Source organism: Zootoca vivipara, chromosome 7 (assembly GCF_965207765.1).
Source record: "Zootoca vivipara chromosome 7, rZooViv2.hap1.1, whole genome shotgun sequence".
Lineage (NCBI taxonomy): Eukaryota > Metazoa > Chordata > Lepidosauria > Squamata > Lacertidae > Zootoca > Zootoca vivipara.
This window is the reverse complement of record NC_142590.1, coordinates 19,887,139-19,908,142: the sequence shown is the minus strand read 5'-3', so window position 1 is coordinate 19,908,142 and position 21,004 is coordinate 19,887,139. Positions and strand designations below refer to the sequence as shown.

Here is a 21,004-nt window from a genome sequence, read left to right as displayed (position 1 = left end):
TTTTCCAGAAGGGAATCTTATTAGGTAATGTACAGTTTTTTGGCCCAGTCTTCAGCCAGTAATGTCACTGCAAAAAGGAATTTCCCCACAAACAATTTTCTTTATATACAGTTAGTGGGGGAGTTATATGAATAAGACAATTTCGTATAAGGTAACTGTAGAATTGAAATTTGAAATGTTTTTGGTGGGCAGCTCCTCTGCTTGAGACAGTAGTGGGCAAGCACTATAGTATGGAGGTGACTTAGGGGAAAGGCTCATCAGCCTGGTGACTCCTGGTGCTTCCAGTACAGCTGGAAAAAGCTATCTCAAACTCTCGGTGATGGAGCAATGATCTGACTCAATAAGGTGTTTAAGCTTAAAAATTGACAGTGCTGCTACAATGCCCTATAACATCTGAGAAATGACATGCTTTCTCTACTGGCAGAAAAACTGCAAAATGTCTATTCTGGAATACGAGGAGTAGGGCACAAATCAAATGCACTGATATCATATATTCTTACTTGCCCTTAATGTAAGACCTAAAAATCCCTGTTTCCTTCAAGTGAAGGCTAGGAAAATCTTGCCTATTGTACTGGGGTTTTCTCCTGTTACTATGTACCCAGGCTCTGAGCTTTCATTTAGAAAGAAAGCTATGGAGCAAAATCTGCAAGTACCTACGAAGCAATTTCTGTGAAGTGAGAATGAGTGTGTTATGCCTACCTTGTATATTTTTCATGGTACTGAGGAATGCATGCTGTTGCTATTAGCAACAGGTTATGGTGCATGAAGGTAAAAATCAATGTTGTATTGATCTCCCACAATCAGGACCAACAGGATATAGCTGTCTTCCCAGGGTAACAAAGTTGTCGGAAGTAGCTCTTTCACTCATTTTGTGTTTTGCCATGTCCCCACCCCATGGCAGCCCCAGCACTCCCAAAGTTGGAAATGTGCCCACTGGTCCAAAATAGGTTGGTGACCCCTCTTACAAAGCATGGGATAGGTGTAATATGGGCAGAAGCTGACTTTCTGCAACAATCCCTTTTAAGAGCATTCGCAATCCTGTGTCATATTTGTTGAGAAGTCAGACCCATGTAAGCCTTTGTAGGATTGTAGCCTTAATCAATACAATGCAACCCTTAGGTTTTGTCAGTTGACAAAATTAAATGTTTGCATCTTCTCTTAAGAGTCAAAATTTATATTAATTCCACCAGCAGTATTTGTTTCATTTTATTTGAAAATTTACTGAAACAAGCATTTAGATACATGTGAACATGCATTCTGATTAAAAGACAAATGTACAAATTTTACACTGCAAAGAATGATTCTGCCATACATGTTCAAATAATTTGTATTTACACACTTAGCAATATACAAAAAGTCCATGTGCTAAAAAAAGCTAGCTACTCATAAGTGGGTAACAATCTACTATACTAACCACCTTTAAGAGACTTGAATATCATGACTGCTAACAGCTAAAGAAATGACACTTCAATTTTGAAATCACACATGTAGAGTTCCCAATACAAATCAGTGAAACTGATTAAAAAAACATGCTTTGCAAAAAATCTTACACTGCTATTTAGAATAGAGAAGTGTAATCACAACCTACTGAAATTAATAGGTCTTGGCATTAATCACCCACCATCAAGTATTCTGAAATTCCACAGCTTTTGGGAGAATCCGAATAGCGCTTATATATTTTACTGATTTCAGTAGCAATGTAAAGGCCTTAAAATCCTTTTCAAGAATTGCTGATTTTCATTAATTTTACAAAAGCTGTTATGGCTATGTACCAGTTTTATGTAATGTAAGACTTTAAATCATGCCACTATACATTGACTGCAACATTTTACAACTTAAAAACTGACACCCTAAATTTAAAATATTTTGAAAAGCAGCAAAATTATCATTTGTTGTGATTCAAATGTTGAACAGTCGCTTAGAATGTTAAAGATACTCTGATATTATACTACAGACCATTAAGATATAAAAAGTTGATATATTTCAAAATTAAATGAAAATAAGAGTTTGCTGTAAGGCTGAACTCACCTGGCAAATCTAATTTATACTGCTCCATTTGGTATCTAACAATGTCAAGTAATGCCTTCTGAACCCTGGTAAGAACTAGACACACTTGCTTACTATTAGGAATCTTGGTGGATTTTTGCACTGGTGGAACACTACCAAATTACTTATATTTAGGATCAATGAAAAATAAATTGGTAAGATTGCAAAATAAACCTGGAGGAGCTTATTTACTTTTCTCCCTGTAAAGTTATGAAAGGTGCAAAACGTTTATAAAGCGTGCCACCATCTGGTCAAATAAGCAACAGACAATAAATATTAAGATAATTTAGTTTGACATATGCTAAGTAGGAAATTTGTGCACTTCCGAAAGCCTCAGAAGTGTTGCAAAGAATGAATGGATGAGCTCATCCTTGGTAAAATTTTAATTTAAATGTAACTTGGAGCTGGTAGCGATGATTTGAAGTGCATAGTAACTTTGACAAGCTTTAAAATAAAGAAAAGGCTCCAAGGCTTCAAAGATGAATTTTTACCTCTGAGGTCCATATCCAAGAAGAACATGTAGTGCAGAGAATTCAGTCGGGGAGAGAAATTGCAAACCTTTCTTCCCGTCAGTGCACTTTGATAATTGATACAAAATTGGTCAATCACTCATTTTGGTCCTTACAATGTTGCAAGTCTTGTTAGGAAATTTCTGTAATTCACATTACAATGTAAGCAGACCAAAGAAAAACTAGCTCTTGTTATCTCTCAGGTATTTCATTGCTTACTAAATGAGTTTATGTTGACACTTTACAGGTGAGATAACCATAAAAAGAATTGCAACTGCTGATAAGCATTTTACCATGGCAAATATGTTGTCCACTATCCAGGGAAGTAAGCAGAGGGTCTGGAAGGTGCTGCAGATTTGGCTGGTATTTGTGTTTTTATCAAGGCAGTTGACTTCAGGTGTCCTAATAATGGGGAAAAGAATCTTAAACGAACAGCTTCAGAAGATTTCAGAAAGTTTTAGAGCAATATCTCACATTTTAAAGTTCAATGCAGATGCATGCTTGCCCACCTGTGTTGTGAGATGTGTTTTGGCTGAGCCTTCGTAAAGGAATGCTGTCTTCTCTTTTCTTCAAATACTTTGCTTCCAATCCCATGTTTTCACCACTAAGTCAGAAGAAATATACTTACTAAGAAGAAGCCATTTCAGTTTGCCACACTCAAAGCATGTTTCTAAGTTCACTAAAAGATCTTCAAATAATACATTTTATGCTCTCCTAAAATACTGCTTTGTTTTTTTAGAAGTCAAAACTCTCCAGCTGGTGTTGGGGATGCTCAGAGTTGTAGTCCAACCTGCTGGATGGTGCTAATGGGAGTCCCAACAACATATTAGGGACCACAAGTTAGACATTTCTTCAGGAACACTCAGACATGTAGCCTGTTTTTGACTGCCTTGGTGAAAGTAGTATTTGTATCTTACCTTTCCACCAAGAAAGTAAAGATATGGTAGATAAAACATAGAAGAGCCATGTACCTTAACCTAACAGCCCAGTGAGGTAGATTAGGCTGTGAGACTGACTAGCCCAAGGTCACCCAGTAAGATTGGCCGAGTGGAGATTTGAACCTGGGTCTCCCCAGCCAGTGTCCAAGGTCTGGCAGCAGCTTTGGGGTTCTATTTAGATCAAGCCCATTGTCAGGGAGGGGCTACAGCTGGGAAGGGTCATATGCTTTCCATGCAGAAAATCCCTGGTTCAATTCCTGGGTATTTCCACTTAAAGGGATCAGGTAGCAGCTGATAGGAAAGGCACCTGATGGAGAGCCAGTGCCAGACATAGTTACGTAGAGCAATGATCCATGTAACCCAGTATTAATTCAGCATAAAGCAGCTATACATGTTTAAGGGAAGTCAGATTGAATTCCACGAGGGATCCATCTTATTCAGCTGCTAATTTAAAAAGTATGCATATCAAAATGTGGGCATGTACACAGTGTCACCTACACTTTAGATTCAAGTAGCTGCACAACAGAATACTTTTGCATCTTCTATGGACATCACATTCACTTGCTGGATCTCAATACTTTTGATATGCCTAGTGTGGCCAGAGGAAAACAGACCAATGCATGCATTATCGTCATGTTGCCTTTTAGTCTCTGTCACTCTGTTATGGACGGTATTTTGATAGTTACCATAAACTGGTTCAGTCATACCAAATAACTTCTCCATGAAAAGGAATCTGATGAAAAAGATCAGGCATACCTGTGTAGAAAATCCCAAGAGATTTATCTCAAGGGTCCCTTGCACACATTCCTCCCTCTCAAAATTAAAAATAATACTGCTGCTGTTACTCTTGGGGTGTGGGCAGGAGAATGCTTTGGCAATCACTCTTGCCAAAGGACTTTGTGCCATCCATTTTGGCACCCCTTTCCTCTCTTCCGGCAACCTCCACCCATACATAATTAGGCCAGGGCCACCGATGGACCACTCCTCAACTAAAAGCACAAGCACTCACTTCTCTTTATTTGTTGGGTGATTTGTCATCACAGTAATTCCTGGCTGCAAATCTGAACATCTGTTGGTCTCTTGAGGCTGCACATTGAACTGAACCTGCTGGAGACAGAACATTTTTCACATACTCACATTTCTATGTCTAGGCTTTAATTATACATTATAAAATGCCAATAAGAGTTACCCTAAAATCTGGTTCATATGCACAACACTTTAAAACTTAAGCCACTAAGACATAAACCTTAGGCTTCCACACTCCCGGTATTTTGTTGAAATTATGAAGGGCAGTTGTGAAAATTAATTTCACTTTATATACCTGCAAAAAGGAGAGGCTAAGAGATTTCAACAACTTGGAGGGGAAAGAGTTGTTCCTGAGGGATGGGGTTTGCCAAAAGAGTGACAGGGTAATTTTTTTGTTCATTTAAAAGTATTTCTTTTAGTTCTGCTGCCACAGGTAGAAGTTTCTCCATATGAGAACTTACAGCTCAGTCCTTGTTACACGTATTCTTAAAGCCTGTATTCTGGGTGTGCAGCAGCTTATAATGCTAACTTGGAAAGATGCAATAGAATATAAAATTATATATTTGGGTGCCTGCCTTTTGTCCTGAAGTTTGCTGGTTGATGCTTTTGATAGCCACTGCATCTGGGAAACTTTGAAAAGGCAGCAAAGGGGAGATGGGATAGCCTAGTCCCGAGTTCAAAAATGGGATTCTGCTATCAACCTGCAAAAGAAAATTAAAATTATAAAGCCAGAGCAACAACAGCACACTATTAGTTCCAAAGCTCTTTTCATACCTTTCCCATTTTTTGTATTTAAAAGCAAACACATCCAAAATTAAACTATACTAATAATTTATATAGTACTTCATAATTTGTACTGTATTCTTTCCATTTGAGAACAAATTCCTCTATTTGTATCTTAATAGTGGATATTGGGTATAAGCACTTCCTTCTCTCCCAGTATATGTAGAAATTAACTATAGGAGAAGGAAAGGACCAGAAGCAAGCATACAAACAAAACCCTGCACTTGATCATGTATGATCAGTTTCTAAATAGTTCTGTATACTATGTGTATATATGCATGCTTTTTAAGAAGTCCTAGGTTTTGTTCCATGTGGTTTAGGTGGGATGTGGGTGGCGCTGTGGTCCAAACCACTGAGCCTCTTGGGCTTGCTAATTGTAAGGACGGCAGTTCGAATCCCTGCAACAGAGCCAGCTCCCAATGCCCTGTCCCAGCTGCTGCCAACCTAGCAGTTCGAAAGCACACCAGCGCAAGTAGATAAATAGGTACCGCTGTGGCGGGAAGGTAAATGGACTTTCTGTGTGCTCTGGCTTCCATCACATTGTTCTGTTGCGCCAGAAGCGGCTTATGCTGGCCACATGACCCATAAAAGCTGTCTGTGGACAAACACCGGCTCCCTCAGCCTGAAAGCGGAGATGAGCATCACATCCCATAGTTGAATTGTACTGGACTTAACCATCCAGGGTCTTTTACCTTTTATATCTATTCCATGTGGAACTTCCAAGTAAGAGAATGCAGCATTGGGATCATTTTTACAGACATATAAAAATTCATAAGGAGATTACTATTACCATACTGTGAGGTGAAATGCCAGTTCTTGGAGTGGTACCACTAGGACTAGTAGTAGATGTTCCTGACACTTCTTGCTTCCTTGTCATCTGAATTTCATTCAGCTGCTTGTTTAGCCATGTGATAACTACAAAGAAAAAATGTGAACCAAGTGTCACTTTTCAGGACCTGTATCTTTTGTTTTAAATCTAAACCATAGCTCAGTATACTGCTGGACAGCCATACATAAATAATTCAGTGCCATCCTATGAATATCTACACTGAAGTTAGTCCATCGAGTTCAATATGCCTGGGTGTAGGACCGCAGCCTCAGTTTTGTGATACTATACAGTATATTAAATTAGAGACTGAGAAACCTAGTCAGTACTCTGCGACAGCCTTACACAATAGATGGGAAGTGGGGAAATTACATTCAGGAATTATTAATTAAAAATTAAAATTACACATAATGAAGTTGCAGAAGAGGGAAGGAAACAAAAGGGGAAGAATAAATATGGCAGCTCCAGAAATTCTTCTTTAGGTTCCAGCTTAAGAACAGAATTCTTAAGTCTTTGCACAATAATATGTACATGCTTGCACTTCCTTAACAGAAAGCTGATCAACTGCTACATATCTAAGAACATAGAATTTGTAGACCCACGAAAGTGAGATTACGTCTCAAACCAGCTTCAGTTGTTAGGCTCTGAAAAGTTGATAGGATTAGATATTAGTGGCTGATGCAAAAATCTCATATACACACACCGTTTTCATTGGTTTTGAGAAGATGCTTGCTTTCCTCCAGCTTCTGTACTGTAGCTTCCAATTGATCCTGCAACTTGCACACCTGAAATGTTTTAACACTATCAGTCCATAGCAGTTTAATCGGCAGCACCAAAACTCTTACTTTAAAAGCAAAGTGTATTAAGTCTATTGAAAAGCTCATACGGTATTTCCACCACACCACAGAATTGGTCTGCCAATCATATGTACAGGGATTATGCAAAATGGTTCAAGGCAGAGACCTAGCATGAACTGACATAGCATGAGTTTAAAGTTAAGCATATTTAAAAAAAACTTTCTGGATAGAAACCTGACCCTTAAGTTACCTCTTGCTCTTTTGCTTGGAGAGAACTTTCTGCTTCCTGTAGATCTTTTTGTTCTTTCTGCAGTTTTTCTTCTTTTTCAGCCAAGAGTTTTTCTTGCTGAATTGTTACTGTATTTTTCAGCTTCAATTTGCTCATTAGAGTCTTTACATCACCTTGCAATTTCTTTATTATCTCATTTGCCTAATAAACAACCACAGAATTTTAAATTGAGAACACATGAAGTCAAATAATCATAATCAAGAAGGACAATAACATGTTTTGAACAAACCTTAAGGAGTTCAGATGATAGTGACTTCAGTGTTGTTTCCAGATTTCCTATTTGAATTTGTTTCTTTTCTATATTTTTTTCCAGGTTTACCTTTTAAAAGAACATATTTTGTATTAGGGGAGGTTTTGTTTTGCCAAGAAATATTCACATGGATCAGTTGCAAGTAACAAGAACACTAGTTCTGAAATTCTTATTCTGTAATGTAAAATGCTAGCAATTTCTAAAAAGCCAATCACATCCAAAAATGCTTATTTATATTACTATAGTTACAACAGTGTGGTGAAATATTTAACTTTTTTTTAAAGTCAATGCATTGTAGTATTGCCTGCACTTTCTAAATATAGCCTTAATCCAGAGAACTACATAACTATTTATGTGTGCCCAGCAGGTTTTGGATTCGTTTCTCTAATGGGAATGTCCCATGCCACACAGCACACTATTTTTGAAACTTAAAAGGAATTTCAAGGGCATATTTGAGGAGCAGAACACTTTTGTTGTATCAAATAGGAAGTAAATTAGATAGGGCATGGGGAACCCCCTGATATGCACCTATAAGCAGCTCTTTGGATTGTAGCTCATGTTCTCTCATTTCAGCATTCAATTCTCCATGAGTTAAAGTACTGCTGTATTCTAGAAAGTAAAATTAAGAACCTTTTGCTCATGTGTTGCATCCGATACTTCTTTTGCCCTAGTAACCAGATCCTCCTTGCTTTTGACCTCCTGTTCTAAAACAGCAACTCGAGTCTGCAGCTGATTTACTAATTTTTCCTTTTCATGGCATTCAGCATCTAGGGTAGCATTCTCTCGACGCAGAGACAGAACTTCCTGGTTTGCTCTCTGGCATTCCTATATGGTTGAAGAAATATTTTTAAAGCATTTTAACAAAAGCTGCTGGCAAACATTCATGCTTTGTTTGACAGAAGTTAAGCATATTCTATTAAAAAAAACCAAACTTGTTTCCAATACATAAATGGGAATATTTGGTATTCTTTGTATGAGTGACTGGAAACTATCAAGTTGTCTCCCAATGTAGATCTTAATAGATGAAATATTACATACATCTTCTATGCCAGACAATTTCGCTTTAAGTTCTCTGACTGTTGAATCGCCTTTGTATCTCCTTTCCATTAGCTCCTTGTTGACATTTTCCAATTCCTTCAGCCTATTCTGCAGCTGCTGCACTGTTTTCTGATGCAAGCTTTCCAGATCCCTTTTCTGTTGCTCATTCTGTTGTTGATATTGTGCTTGTGCCTGCAAAGAAAAGCAATTACTTGAGCATAAGGATTACTAAAGGCATAAGGATTCTGCTAGATGTATATAGGCTTCTCTTTACACACCTGCAGAGCTTTCTCCTTCTCATTTGTCAGTTCCTGGGTATATTTGTTGGTTAGAGATGCTGTTTTGGATGCCAATTCATTTCTCAACTTGTCCAGTTCCCTGCTCTTTTCTGACAAGCTCTAAATATGAGGGGGGTGGAAAATAGTAAGATGGTCAACTTGCATGTAATTGAAGGGTTTTACTCAATACTATGCCATTGCTTTATAAGATGGTCACAGGGAGGTTATCCTATTACAAACACATCCCACTGCAAAGACTAGCCTGCAGAACATTTCCCACATCACAGCTATCCCAGAAAACCCCCCACTAAAAATTAAGTGTAGTGTGAGCTTTTACAGCTGAGCCTACCCTTAACCACCAACCTCCCATGCATCTGATGAAACAGGCTTTTGCCTATTTTAGCACAAGCTGCAAAAAAAGTTTGTTACTCTTCAAAGAGCCAGAGAACTCTGTTGATTTTGCTTCTGCCATCTAATGCAGCTACTATTAAATAATTTCCTCTCCTCCTGTATTGAAGCTCAGCAAGAAGGCATATCAGAGATCCTAAATTTAGACACAGTATTTATACAATGAATTCAATAAAATAGAGACAATAATCTTCTTCATTTCCTTTTAATCCCACCCCTCAAAACACACATTTCATGGGAAGCCTTTGGCTCATTTTCTTAGCCCCTACACCTCAGTGCAACAAATCAAAGTACATGCATTACTTTAATTAATTTAACTGCATGTTCTTTCCCTACCCTGCCCACACCTCCATTGCCCACCTTCCCTCTGTTGTTTTGCTATGTCTGATTTTGATTTGATTACCCCCTGGGGTCAGGATCCATCAGACTTTTTCTCTCTAAAGGGTCAGGTACAAAAAGATCATTAAGTAAACACAATACAGTAATTAAATAATAGAAGGAGTCAAACACTGCTCAAGCAGACCTTTGATTTGTGCAATGGGTTCCTATCCTCTCTGCAGCCCCCCAATGTACTCCAAAAATCTGTTCCGGGGGGGTTGTCATTTTAAGGAGATGCAGGGGAGAGGGTAAAGAATCAGAGAATTGTAGAGTCGGTTAGGACCCCGAGGGTCATATATAGTCCAAAGCAAGAATCTCAACTAGAGGAAGGCGATGCCCCAGTGCTTACAGTAGAAGTTTTGCTCACACAGAGATAACATTGTATACAACCCAACATTAATTTTCTACCAATTGACCCACAGTGGAATTCTGCTCTTACCTGCTGGGCATAGTTCAGCTGTCTTGTAAGGTCCTCGTCTGTTTTTCTAAGTTTCTGTTCCAGCAACAATTTTTCTTCCTAGGTACAGTTGACAGCTTTGTCAGTCAATGCAACCCTTTCCAGTTCTTGAAATCATTAAACCTACAATCCTAAACACTCTCACTTGGACTCCAGTCCTACTGGACACGGAGATTACTTCTGAGTAAAAATGCATAGGACTGCACTGCTATTCAGCACATCAGATACAAACTCGCTCCTGTTACAGGAGTTGGGCTACTTAACTATTAGGTGCCTTTCCATAGGCCTAATTCTGAAAGACGCACTGGCCTCGTTTGCATATCACATTAAACCATAGTTAAAATGAAGTATGATTTAATGTGAATGAGCAGCATGTTGGTGCACACTGCTGAACTCACAAGCTTTTATTCCACCGCGCTGCAAGTAAACAAACACAGGTCTGAGGCTTCTTTCCCTCAAACAAACCATGAGTGGTAAGCCAAAAACAAACCTTGGATTCAATTCAGTTTGGCTGGAGAGAAACAAACTACAACCCAGGTCCAGATGACGATAAGCCAGAACATACAATGGTACCTTGGTTTAAGAACTTAATTTGTTCTGGAGGGTCCATTCTTAACCTGAAACTGTTCTTAACCTGAGGTACCACTTTAGCTAATGGGGCCTCCCGCTGCCGCACGATTCCTGTTCTCATCCTGAAGCAAAGTTCTTAATCCGAGGTACTATTTCTGGGTTAGCGGAGTCTGTAACCTGAAGCATCTGTAACCCAAGGTACCACTGTAACTTGTTCCTGGCAGTGCAGCAGGAGCACCTGCAATTTCAGATTAAACTCTACTTTATTTCAAATTTGGTTTAATGTGATGTGTGAACTTTCAATTGTAAAATATAGAAATTTTACATCAAGGCTGCCTTCTTACACCACTGTAATTAAAAGAAAAGCAGAGTATGCCAGATCACACAGCAGGACACACCCCACAACTTTATATATTGCTTCTTCGTTTAGACAGTGACCCAAGCTAGTCGCTATGCCAAAAGATCTGAAAGTGTAACCCAAAACATACCGCTGAAATCTTAGTTTTACCTTAACACATTTCAAACAGGTTGCCAGAAACTTCTTGATTTCTGCATCATTTCCTGGTAGGAATTTCAGTGATAAGTGGGTGAGGTGTTTAAATGGGTTTGTCTCGACCACGTTTAAAAAAGCAGGAGTGTGATCTAAATTAGGACCCGATGAAACCAGGTGCAGCAAAAACCTAAAAAGAATGAGTAAGAACACGTTAAAAATAACTTGCTAGCTGGGTCTCTCAGCACATGACACACATATCCTTATGGAAGGGTAGGCAGGTACAGAGGAAATAACTCTTCCAATTCCACTACTATCCCACTGGTGTGTTAATCCACCAATCATTACAAATACTGGCTACTTCCTTTGCCCCACTGGTAGCAGTGTGGATCAATGCAGGTGCAACAACCTTTTCCTAAGCAGTCTGCAAGCCTTATTTTAAAAGTCAGCAACAATTTTTTGGGAAGTAGCTCCTGAAAAGGCAAAGGAAAGGGAATGGGGGGCACATTGCACTATAACAGAGCATTAGATGGACTGGGCAGAGAGTTTGTACTTTTGTCTCTAACTCTCTCACAGCAAGAGGTATGTGTTCTCCACTTAAAAGGTGTCAACAACCCCAACAAGCACTCCTAGAGCAAAGTCAAAGCAAAATATAATTGACAGATTTATATGGAATTCAACATAGAGCTAAGCAGATTGCTCTGGCAGCACAAACATTTCTCCCTGTCTGATGGTACAGTCAGTTATCTCCTCCTCCAGCTCATTGTTCTAGCAGATCTCCTGCCCCATCCCCATGTCAATTTGGGAGAGGGCATGGGGACAGGAGAGTGGGAAAGCCCACTTGTGCAGGCTTCCACTAGCTGAATCCTGCCCATAGGTTTTGCATTGTCCATTTTTGTTTTGTTATTGAACGTGAGATTTCAAATGGTGTTAATAAAATGTTTTAAAACAAAATCAGCCTCCTTGAATGCTACTTTTACTGTTTGTATTACTTGTTTTAAAGAAAATATAGACTACTGCTTAAGCATTACTAACCTTGGGATGTCTTTATTTTGTTCTTGGATGCAGTGTTGAAGAAGGTCTATAAATCGCTGAGGAAAAGCAGAAAAATCTACCAGAAGACTCTGCTGGAGTTTTAAACTATATAAAAAAAGAAAGAGTACAATAAATATGTATTCCTATAGAATATTTGTTGCTAAAATCATAGAATTATACAGTTGGACAGGACCTTGAGGGTCATCTGGTCCAACACCCTACAATACAGAAAATCTCAATTAGATCATACATGACAGATGACCATCCAACCTCTGCTTAAATACCTCCAAGGAAAGAGAGTCCAACAGGTCTTGTGGGAGTCTCTTCGACTGTCAAACAGCTCTTAGTGTCAGAAAGTTATTCTTGATATTTAGTTAGAATCTCTTTTCTCCCCACTATATATTATTGTAACCTTTTTTTCCTTCTGAGATATGCAAGTCATTAGATACACAGGAACAATGTTCATAATAATCATTAGCTAAAACACACTTCCCAAACTTTTATTTTTATTTTTTAAATAATTTTTATTAGTTTTATATAACCATTCATAACAGATAAAACATGTATTAAAAGAGAAAAATACAAAAAAGAAAAAAGAAGAAAAAGAAAAAAACATAGACATAGAACCTATAAAAAACAATCAGACAAATATCAACTTATTTCAGTCTTTTAAGTCATTGTCTCTTGTACTTCCCCAGATCCCCTCTGATTTTCTTTTTAAAACCATCTTTAACAGTTTCTTCTTCATTACTTCTAATATTTATCATCATATTTTTACTTCCCAAACTTTTATCTAAATATTTCCTAATCAGAACTTGGTAACTTACCTTTGAAAATCTTCCTCAGAAATAACAAGATTGTATAGAAAAAAGGGGTCAGAATCATCAGTTAGTCGGACAAGTAAATCCTAGAAGAAAATAGTTTGGAGAAATTTATTACAGCTTCACAATTCTTTCGGAGTCATGCATTCAGTGGCTGTGTCTGCACACTGCACTATGTAACAGTTTGTTTTAACTATGGATTGTTTTTAATTTATTTAAATACTTCCATATCCCCTTTGATTAAGAAAAAAAACCTCAAGGTGGTTCACAATCAAACACTAAAAATACAATAACAACAAATAATTCAGGAGCAAAAAAGTTAAGATGAAATCAACATGTTGATATTAATGGTTAGCAAAATCCTGAAGTAGTAGTATGTTTTTAGCAACCACTGATAACCAAGAGTAGGTATTTGCCTTATCTCAAGGGAGACTGTTTCACTGGCAGGGTACCACAACAATAAGACCTTTTCTTGGTTGTCACAAGATGAGCTGCAAACCTAGTAACAAACCTAGGTTACTGCTCATAATTTGTCTGGAGAAAGACAAATAACAAGGCTGAGTTTAGATTACATGCTGAGCAAAACCATGGCTTAACTGAAAGAAGGAAGAGGACAGCAGGAGGAACTAAGTGTCCACAATCCAATCTCCAGCAGTCTGCTTGTTCATACTAAATCACTGTTTGGCTTAGCATTACATGCAAACCAGCTCAAAGTAGTAACAAAGTAGAAAACAAACCATGGGTTCTCTGCTAGGCTTTGACAATCAAACAAACCATGCCTTAGTGTTACATGCAAACCAGGTCAGCAACAGCCTACCCATACATTTTGTAACTGCTAATTGCATCTATACAACAGATGACATCACAGCACAGTAACATTGAAATATTAAGCCCAAAGACAATGCTTATTCATAATGTTCCACAAGAAACTGTACAGCAGTTCCTACAAGAAGGATGGGGACTTCTGGACCTCCATATATTGTTGGTCTACATCAGGCATCTCCAAACTGCGGCCCTCCAGATGTTTTGGCCTACAACTCCCATGATCCCTAGCTAAGAGGACCAGTGGTCAGGGATGATGGGAATTGTAGGCCAAAACATCTGGAGGGCCGAAGTTTGGGGATGCCTGGTCTACATCATCCCTGTCCATTGTCCATGCCCCAGCCTTTAGGGCATTGTTTATACCTAGGAAATGTCTCAGGAAACACAGTGTGTGTTTTGGGAGGAAAGACTAATAATTCCCAGAACTCTGTTACTTCTGACAAGGCTACAGTTCATGGAATCAAATTTGTTTGGTGCTAGCTGTTTTATGGGTGAGCCTACTTTGTGTTAGTAAACATGATCATATGAAGAAGCAACTAAAGGATAGCAAAAACAACACATGGCAAGCAAAGTACAAACCTTTCTATGAATGGGATTTGTTGTTGATTGCAGCTCAATATTTACACGAACGTTTATTCGCCTGCAAAACAGACATGTGACTCCATCTTTATTCTTCATGTTACTAAATGAAATATTTTCTACTTCAACTCTGATCAATAGGATAAGTTTTTCACAGGAAAAAATAGATTAGCTAAAATAAGCTAAAAAACAGCAATGAACAGCAAAATCTTTTAATTATTTAGATTATATTTATATTCAGCTAGGAAGTTTTCTCAACAATACAAAAGTGAACTTGGGTAACAGATACTTTTCTTAATGTAATGTCTCCATACATGCCACTTGCTTTAAAATAGCTATCTAAACCATTCACTTATACACACATTACTAATCCTAAAACCAATCCACTAATATGGAGTGGTATGCAACTAAGTTTTACTTACAGTAGACACATTGAAATTAATTGACTTTACAGTCGTTTGTTAATTTCAATGGGTTTACTCTAAGTGAACCTTAGTTTCATACCACCTATTGTTTAGTTAATAACAAGCCCACTCATTGAGTGTGGATCCTTATGAAGCCAAAACAGTACAAGTTATCAGCAGGGTTACATTATCATTTCCAATGGGGATGCAGTGAGGGGGGGGGGGCAACCCAAAACAGCCCAATGCAGATTGTGCATGATCAGTGAGCACAAGTTGTCGAGCAACTGTTGGAGCAGCAGTGAAGTTGAGAAGGAGAAATCTGGAGTATCCTGGAAAATGACAAGGCTGACTAGAATCCTGAACACAAGCATTCCACACTACAGAATTGTTACAGGTTCCATTCGTATAATTTGCAGCACAAACGAGAAATAAACAGAAACATTTTAGAAGGGGTCTTACTAAGTCATGCTTGTCACGTCCAATTCATTCTAAAATCTAAATAGTACATTATCCCCAGTTTTTAATTCTAAAATGCTGTAACAAAATACTACTGTTTCCATATAATAAAGGCAAAAAAGGAGGGAAAGCTCTATCAAAAAAAGAAAGTTGCTCACAGCATTCCTAAAAGTAACACGTGTGATTTTTACTATGCATGTATCCTGGGAAGTTAAGTCCTACTGTAGTGAATGGGACTTGCTCCCTAGCAAGAGCTTTTTAGAATTGCAGCAGGACTTACTTTTAAGCAAGCGAGCATGGCTCAAATTGTGTGCTCTACCAAGTTCAAATGCAGGTGTGCTCAAGTTTGAAATCTACATGGCCTGTCCCATTCAAGTTGGAGAGAGCATGCAAACGGACCCACAAACATGGAACCACCAGAAGGCCCTCGGAGCTGGACCTCAGTATCCGGGGCTGAACACTGGGGTGGAGCCCAGGTACACAGGGCCGAGGCCGTTTAGGGCTTTAAAGGTCAGCACCCAGCACTTTGCAGTGTACTCGGAAACGTAAGTATTCTATTTACAAATCAATAAAAAATACTTAACTAAAAGTAGAAAGCGTTGAAATATTTTGACAGATTTTTCTGAGCGCTTGGGATCGAAAGGAAGTAATTTAAAACGACTGTTGTCTGGACAGTTTCAGTCCCCATCCGCTAGACAGAGGATGAAGACAGGTGGTTGTCCTACCCCCCCCCAAAAAAACCCCACAAATCCTGGCTATGCCCATGCCCAGAACCCTGTTATAAGGTGCCAATCTATATGCTCAAGCTTATATGCTCAAGTTGCCAGTCTATATGCTCATGGTTACCTAGAATCATAGAGTTGGAAGAGACCACAAGGGCCATCCAGTCCAACCCCCTGCCAAGCAGGAAACAGCATCAAAGCATTCTTGACACATGCCTGTCAAGCCTCTGCTTAAAGACCTCCAAAGAAGGAGACTCCACCACACTCCTTGGTAGCAAATTCCACTGCCGAACAGCTCTTACTGTCAGAAAGTTCTTCCTAATGTTGAGGTGGAATCTTCTTTCTTGTAGTTTGAATCCATTGCTCCGTGTCCGCTTCTCTGGAGCAGCAGAAAACAATCTTTCTCCCTCCTCATTATGACATCCTTTTATATATTTGAACATGGCTATCATATCATCCCTTAACCTTCTCTTCTCCAGGCTAAACATACCCAGTTCCCTAAGCCGTTCCTCATAAGGCATTGTTTCCAGGCCTTTGACCATTTTGGTTGCCCTCTTCTGGACACGTTCCAGCTTGTCAGTATCCTTCTTGAACTGTGGTGCCCAGAACTGGACACAGTGCTCCAGGTGAGGTCTGACCAGAGCAGAACACAGTGGTACTATTACTTCCCTTGATCTAGATGCTATACTCCTATTGAGGCAGCCCAGAGTTGCATTGGCTTTTTTAGCTGCTGCATCACACTGCTGACTCATGTCAAGTTTGTGGTCTACCAAGACTCCTAGATCCTTTTCACATGTACTGCTCTCAAGCCAGGTGTCTCCCATCCTGTATTTGTGCCTTTCATATTTTTTTTGCCCAAGTGTAGTACTTTACATTTCTCCTTGTTAAAATTCATCTTGTTTGCTTTGGCCCAGTTGTCTAATCTGTTAAGGTCATTTTGAAGTGTGATCCTGTCCTCTGGGGTATTAGCCACCCCTCCCAATTTGGTGTCATCTGCAAACTTGCTCAGGATGCCCTCAAGCCCATCATCCAAGTCATTGATAAAGATAGTTACAGGTAGGTAGCCGTGTTGGTCTGAGTCGAAGCAAAATAAAAAAATTCCTTCAGTAGCACCTTAAAGACCAACTAAGTTTAAATTTTGGTATGAGCTTTCGTGTGCATGCACACGAAAGCTCATACCAAAATATAAACTTAGTTGGTCTTTAAGGTGCTACTGAAGGAATTGATAAAGATGTTGAATAAGACTGGGCCCAAGACAGAACCCTGTGGCACCCCACAAATGCATACCTTTGCATGCATTTGCATGTGTGTGTACACACACACACACACAGAGGGCCGGATTTATGGTAGGTTTTATGAGACCCTAAGCTACTGAAGGTAATGGGGCCCTTTATATGTCTAGCTGTCCCTTGTCAACAACAAATTGTAGCTGTTTTTTGTGTTGAATATATGCCTAGTGTGCTCTGGTCCATGGGGTCAAGAAGAGTCGGACACAACTAAACGACAAATATGCTATATGGTAATTTATGGACCTAATAGTTATCTAAAGCTATTTGCGCATCACAAAATATGTATTTTATCAAAGCAATTGATATAGAAATGAGCAAAGCAGTGATATTTTAGGGAGCAGGCTAGCAGGCGGGGATCATAGGAGCCTGCACAACACTGTTGCTGTATGTAGGTTTTATTTATTTTGTTTTTTATCCTATATTTTGGAAATGGACTTCCATTTTTTTAATAAAAAAATGGGAGTCCCCAAGAGAGTGGGGCCCTACGCTATAGCTTGATTAGCTTATACAGTACATAAATCCGGCACCACACACACACACACACACACACGAGATGATGGCACCAACATGCTGGGAAGGGGATGAACTTGGGCAAGACCCCCAAGGCTCAGGTGCGGCGCCTGCCTCCTCCTCTCCACTGAACTCAGTTGGACCACAAACACACGCGGCTTCCCGAGTCCGTTGCTCCCGAGCCTCGCAGCACTTTAAAAACCCCGACGCACGACATTTACAGGTGACACTTGGAAAATTAGAATATTGTCGAAAAGTGCATTTATTTCAGTAATGCCACTTAAAAGGTGAAACCAATATATGAGATAGATGCATGACATGCAAAGAAAGCAAGATATGCCAAGCCTTTATTTGTTGTAACTGTAATTATTTGTCGTTAGGTGGGTCAATTATAAATGGGATTTATAATTTATGAAATGTAATAGCGATGTTTATTGTTGTATTATTCTAACTTTGCTTTATTACTGTGGAATTTCCAAAAGAAAGCATTTGGAAAAATAAAAAATAATAAGTTGCATTTCTGAAATAAATGCACTTTGACGATATTCTAATTTTCCGAGTTTCACCTGTATCTGCAACCTCGAAAGGCGGTTGCTTGGAAAGCGTGACACGCTTCTTCCCAGCCCGCCAGAGTTCGTGTTACGACCAGTCTCTTTAAAAGCCCCCACAAAACTTGATAACCCCCCCCAAAAGCGGCCAAGGGTCCGAGTCCGAGGGTCTTGCGCTGGAGAAGTGGGGGCAAGCAGCCGTTCCCCCTCCCCACACCCCACCCTCCGTCTCCCCGGGTCCCGCCAGGGGACGAGCCAACCGCCCGCCTGCTGCGACGGAGATAGGGTGGCCCTTCAAGCAATGGAGGGAAGAGGGAGAAGAAAGCCCCCCCCCCGTAGGACATTGTGAGGAGAGACACGGAGAGCGTCTCCCTTTGGGGGGGAAGCCTCGCCGCGCCGCTCACCTCTCCTCGCAGCCCTGGCACTTGGCCTGCACCGGCACCAACTGACTGAACAGGCTCTCGGCGGCCGCCATCTTGCGCTTTGAGTTTGGCGCCGGCCTCCCGCGGGGCGGAGAAAAGAGGGGAGGAGGAGGAGGAGGAAAGATGGCGGCGGAGGCTACCGCTGCCGCGCCGGTCTCCCCTCAGCCGGGCCGCTGCGCCTATTTCGTGGCGCGGAAAAGGCGCTTCTGCAAAATGGTGCCGGCCCGGGGCAAGCGCTTCTGCGGCGAGCACGGCGGCCGTGAGGTAGTCGCTTTGGAGGCGGGGGGCGGGGAAGGAAAGAGAGAGAAATGGCCGCAGCTGGAGCTCGTTTCTCACTAGGCGACGTGGAGGCAGGGGGAGAGATTGGCAAATACTGTAGCTAGTTCGCTTTCGTTCTAATGAACAATGACCAAAACAAAAAAAACCACCATCAAATGACCAAAATAAAAACCACGCCGTCAATAAGGACACCCCTCGTTCCAGAAACGAGGAAATGCGCTTTGCACGTGCTCAGAGGCACGGTGGTCTGTTGCGGCAGATCCACCACATATTCAGTAGTTGCAGATTGCTCGTGGCTTCCTTTATTTCCATGCTGGATGAATGCTTCATCTGTTGCGCGCTTGGTTCTTTAAATTAATATTTATAGTGGACGACTTGTAGGCAGTGTATCATTCCCAAGAGGAAAAAAAACAACACACACACACACACCCTATAAAACTGGAAACTGAAGTCTGAAATCCTGTGCAATGCAAGCCTTTACTCCGTTGGGAAAGCAGGAGACTCTTGATCTCAGGGTTGTGTGTTCGAGTCTGGAAAAAGCTTCCCCACATTACGGGGTTGAACTAGATGACCCTCGGGGTCCCTTCCAACTCTACAGTTCTATACAGTAATTCTATCATGGTGTGTTGCCCAAAAGTAAGAACCATTGACTTCAATGGGACTTGCTGCCAGGTTAATATGTATATAGGACAGCAGTCTGAAACATCAGGTCATAAGATAAAAAAAGCTTTCTCTTTTACACATGCTTTAAGTAAAACTTGTTTTCAGGTAATGTTTTAAGGGTTTTAGTGCAAACTGCACAGCCCATTCTATGAAAACTAATTTTGATTTTGTATTCCGTTCCGGGGTGCAAAATGCAGTTTAGAGGTCATGGTGACTAACTGAAGTCCACTGATCTCATTGGGCTACTCTCTGTATAGCATAGCTGGATACAATCCATTGACCGCTAAAGTAAACACACAGTTTTAAAGTTAAAACTTTTTTTTGCCACCCAGGAAGAAAATGGCAGGAAAAGAATTCCCTGCCCTTTGGATCCAAAACAGTAAGCATGCTTAATAGATGTTTGTACGCTAAGTTTTTGTTTTGAGAACAGTGAATAGTGCTGCTAGTTTTCTTTCTGTTTCTGCTTTTAGTACTGTATATGAAGATCAGCTACAAAAACACTTGAAAAAGTGTAATTCAAGAGAGAAGCCAAAGCCTGTAAGTGTACATCTAATGGTTTGAATGAATTAAACGGGGGGGTTAACGGTGTCTTTTAAGCAAAGCTGCCTTCTGCATTGATGTTACTGCCATTCTTCCTTCTGATGGTTCTCCGTTGATATAAAATCTATGTGGATTTGTTTGGGTGATGTTTTTATTAGTTATGCAAACATGGTTTCTGGAGTACTGGGTTCTCTTAAAGCTATGGATATAAAAATCTAAGGCAGGCTCCTCTAAAGAGGTGGCCACTGAAGTTTAAAACGGGAATAAGAAGAAAGGCATCAAAAGAAAAATGGAAAGGGGATGAAGAAGGAGCTCTTTCCGTGAACCTTTTAATGAAAGGCTAGGTAAAACCATATAAACATACTGGAAAAGTACGGTAATTGTATGTTGTCCTGCCATAATTAGATTCCAACATGTTATTTGTTCCACGATTTAATTAAGGTCTACTATGCTCAAGATATTAACGCAGGACTGAAAGATACGACAGAGTTGCCAGGAGAGCAGGTGAATGATTAAATTTTAATATATGTCATTTGTTGCAAATGATAATCAAGGAAGCAGTTGCAATATGTTCTCTGGTGCAAGGATACTGCCTCTTGTAAGTGCACATTCCCTTGTGTGTCAATCATGGTTCTGCAGCAAGGTTTATTAGTCTAGAGACAATCCAATGGGTTTAAACATTGATTTTAGCTGACCCGTATCTTAAACCTCAGTATAGAAAAAGCTGTTTCTTTGTTTTTGGTTTCGGACAGAATCATATGCTGCTGATCATTTGAGGCACCACATCCAATGTGTCTTTGTTCAGATGACTGCATCCATCTTCTTCTATGT

General features: G+C 39.9%; 3 protein-coding genes across 5 annotated transcripts in view; 2 read left to right on the top strand and 1 right to left on the bottom strand.

Moving 5' to 3' along the window:
* The window catches only part of SLC71A1 (solute carrier family 71 member 1), a 35,636-nt gene extending 23,374 nt beyond the window's left edge, over positions 1–12,262 (top strand). Inside the window, exon 14 of the mRNA XM_088673133.1 lies at positions 12,152–12,262. The gene's annotated coding sequence lies outside the window, so the exon portion shown is untranslated. The remainder of the gene's footprint in view (positions 1–12,151) is intronic.
* SASS6 (SAS-6 centriolar assembly protein) lies at positions 1,194–18,802 on the bottom strand. Of its 2 annotated transcripts, none has more exons than XM_035121505.3 (17): positions 18,674–18,802; positions 14,341–14,401; positions 12,946–13,025; positions 12,119–12,223; positions 11,102–11,273; positions 10,006–10,083; positions 8,781–8,900; positions 8,503–8,694; positions 8,095–8,289; positions 7,444–7,533; positions 7,176–7,355; positions 6,832–6,913; positions 6,093–6,217; positions 5,095–5,220; positions 4,503–4,600; positions 3,065–3,159; positions 1,194–2,957 (listed from the first exon to the last, which is right to left on the bottom strand). In XM_035121505.3, exons 1-17 carry the CDS (start codon positions 18,742–18,744, stop codon positions 2,869–2,871), a joined length of 1,959 nt encoding a protein of 652 aa, XP_034977396.3. In that variant the 5' UTR covers positions 18,745–18,802; the 3' UTR covers positions 1,194–2,868. The 2 variants fall into 2 exon arrangements, with proteins under 2 accessions (XP_034977396.3, XP_034977397.3); XM_035121506.3 differs by having other exon boundaries at positions 4,503–4,597.
* Positions 18,790–21,004, top strand: part of TRMT13 (tRNA methyltransferase 13) — an 8,327-nt gene continuing 6,112 nt past the window's right edge. For both annotated transcript variants that reach the window (XM_035121509.3, XM_035121508.3), the window contains exons 1-4: positions 18,790–18,955; positions 19,966–20,012; positions 20,104–20,170; positions 20,615–20,677. In XM_035121509.3, coding sequence (XP_034977400.3) covers positions 18,815–18,955; positions 19,966–20,012; positions 20,104–20,170; positions 20,615–20,677 — 318 coding nt within the window. In that variant the 5' untranslated portion in view covers positions 18,790–18,814. The remainder of the gene's footprint in view (positions 18,956–19,965; positions 20,013–20,103; positions 20,171–20,614; positions 20,678–21,004) is intronic.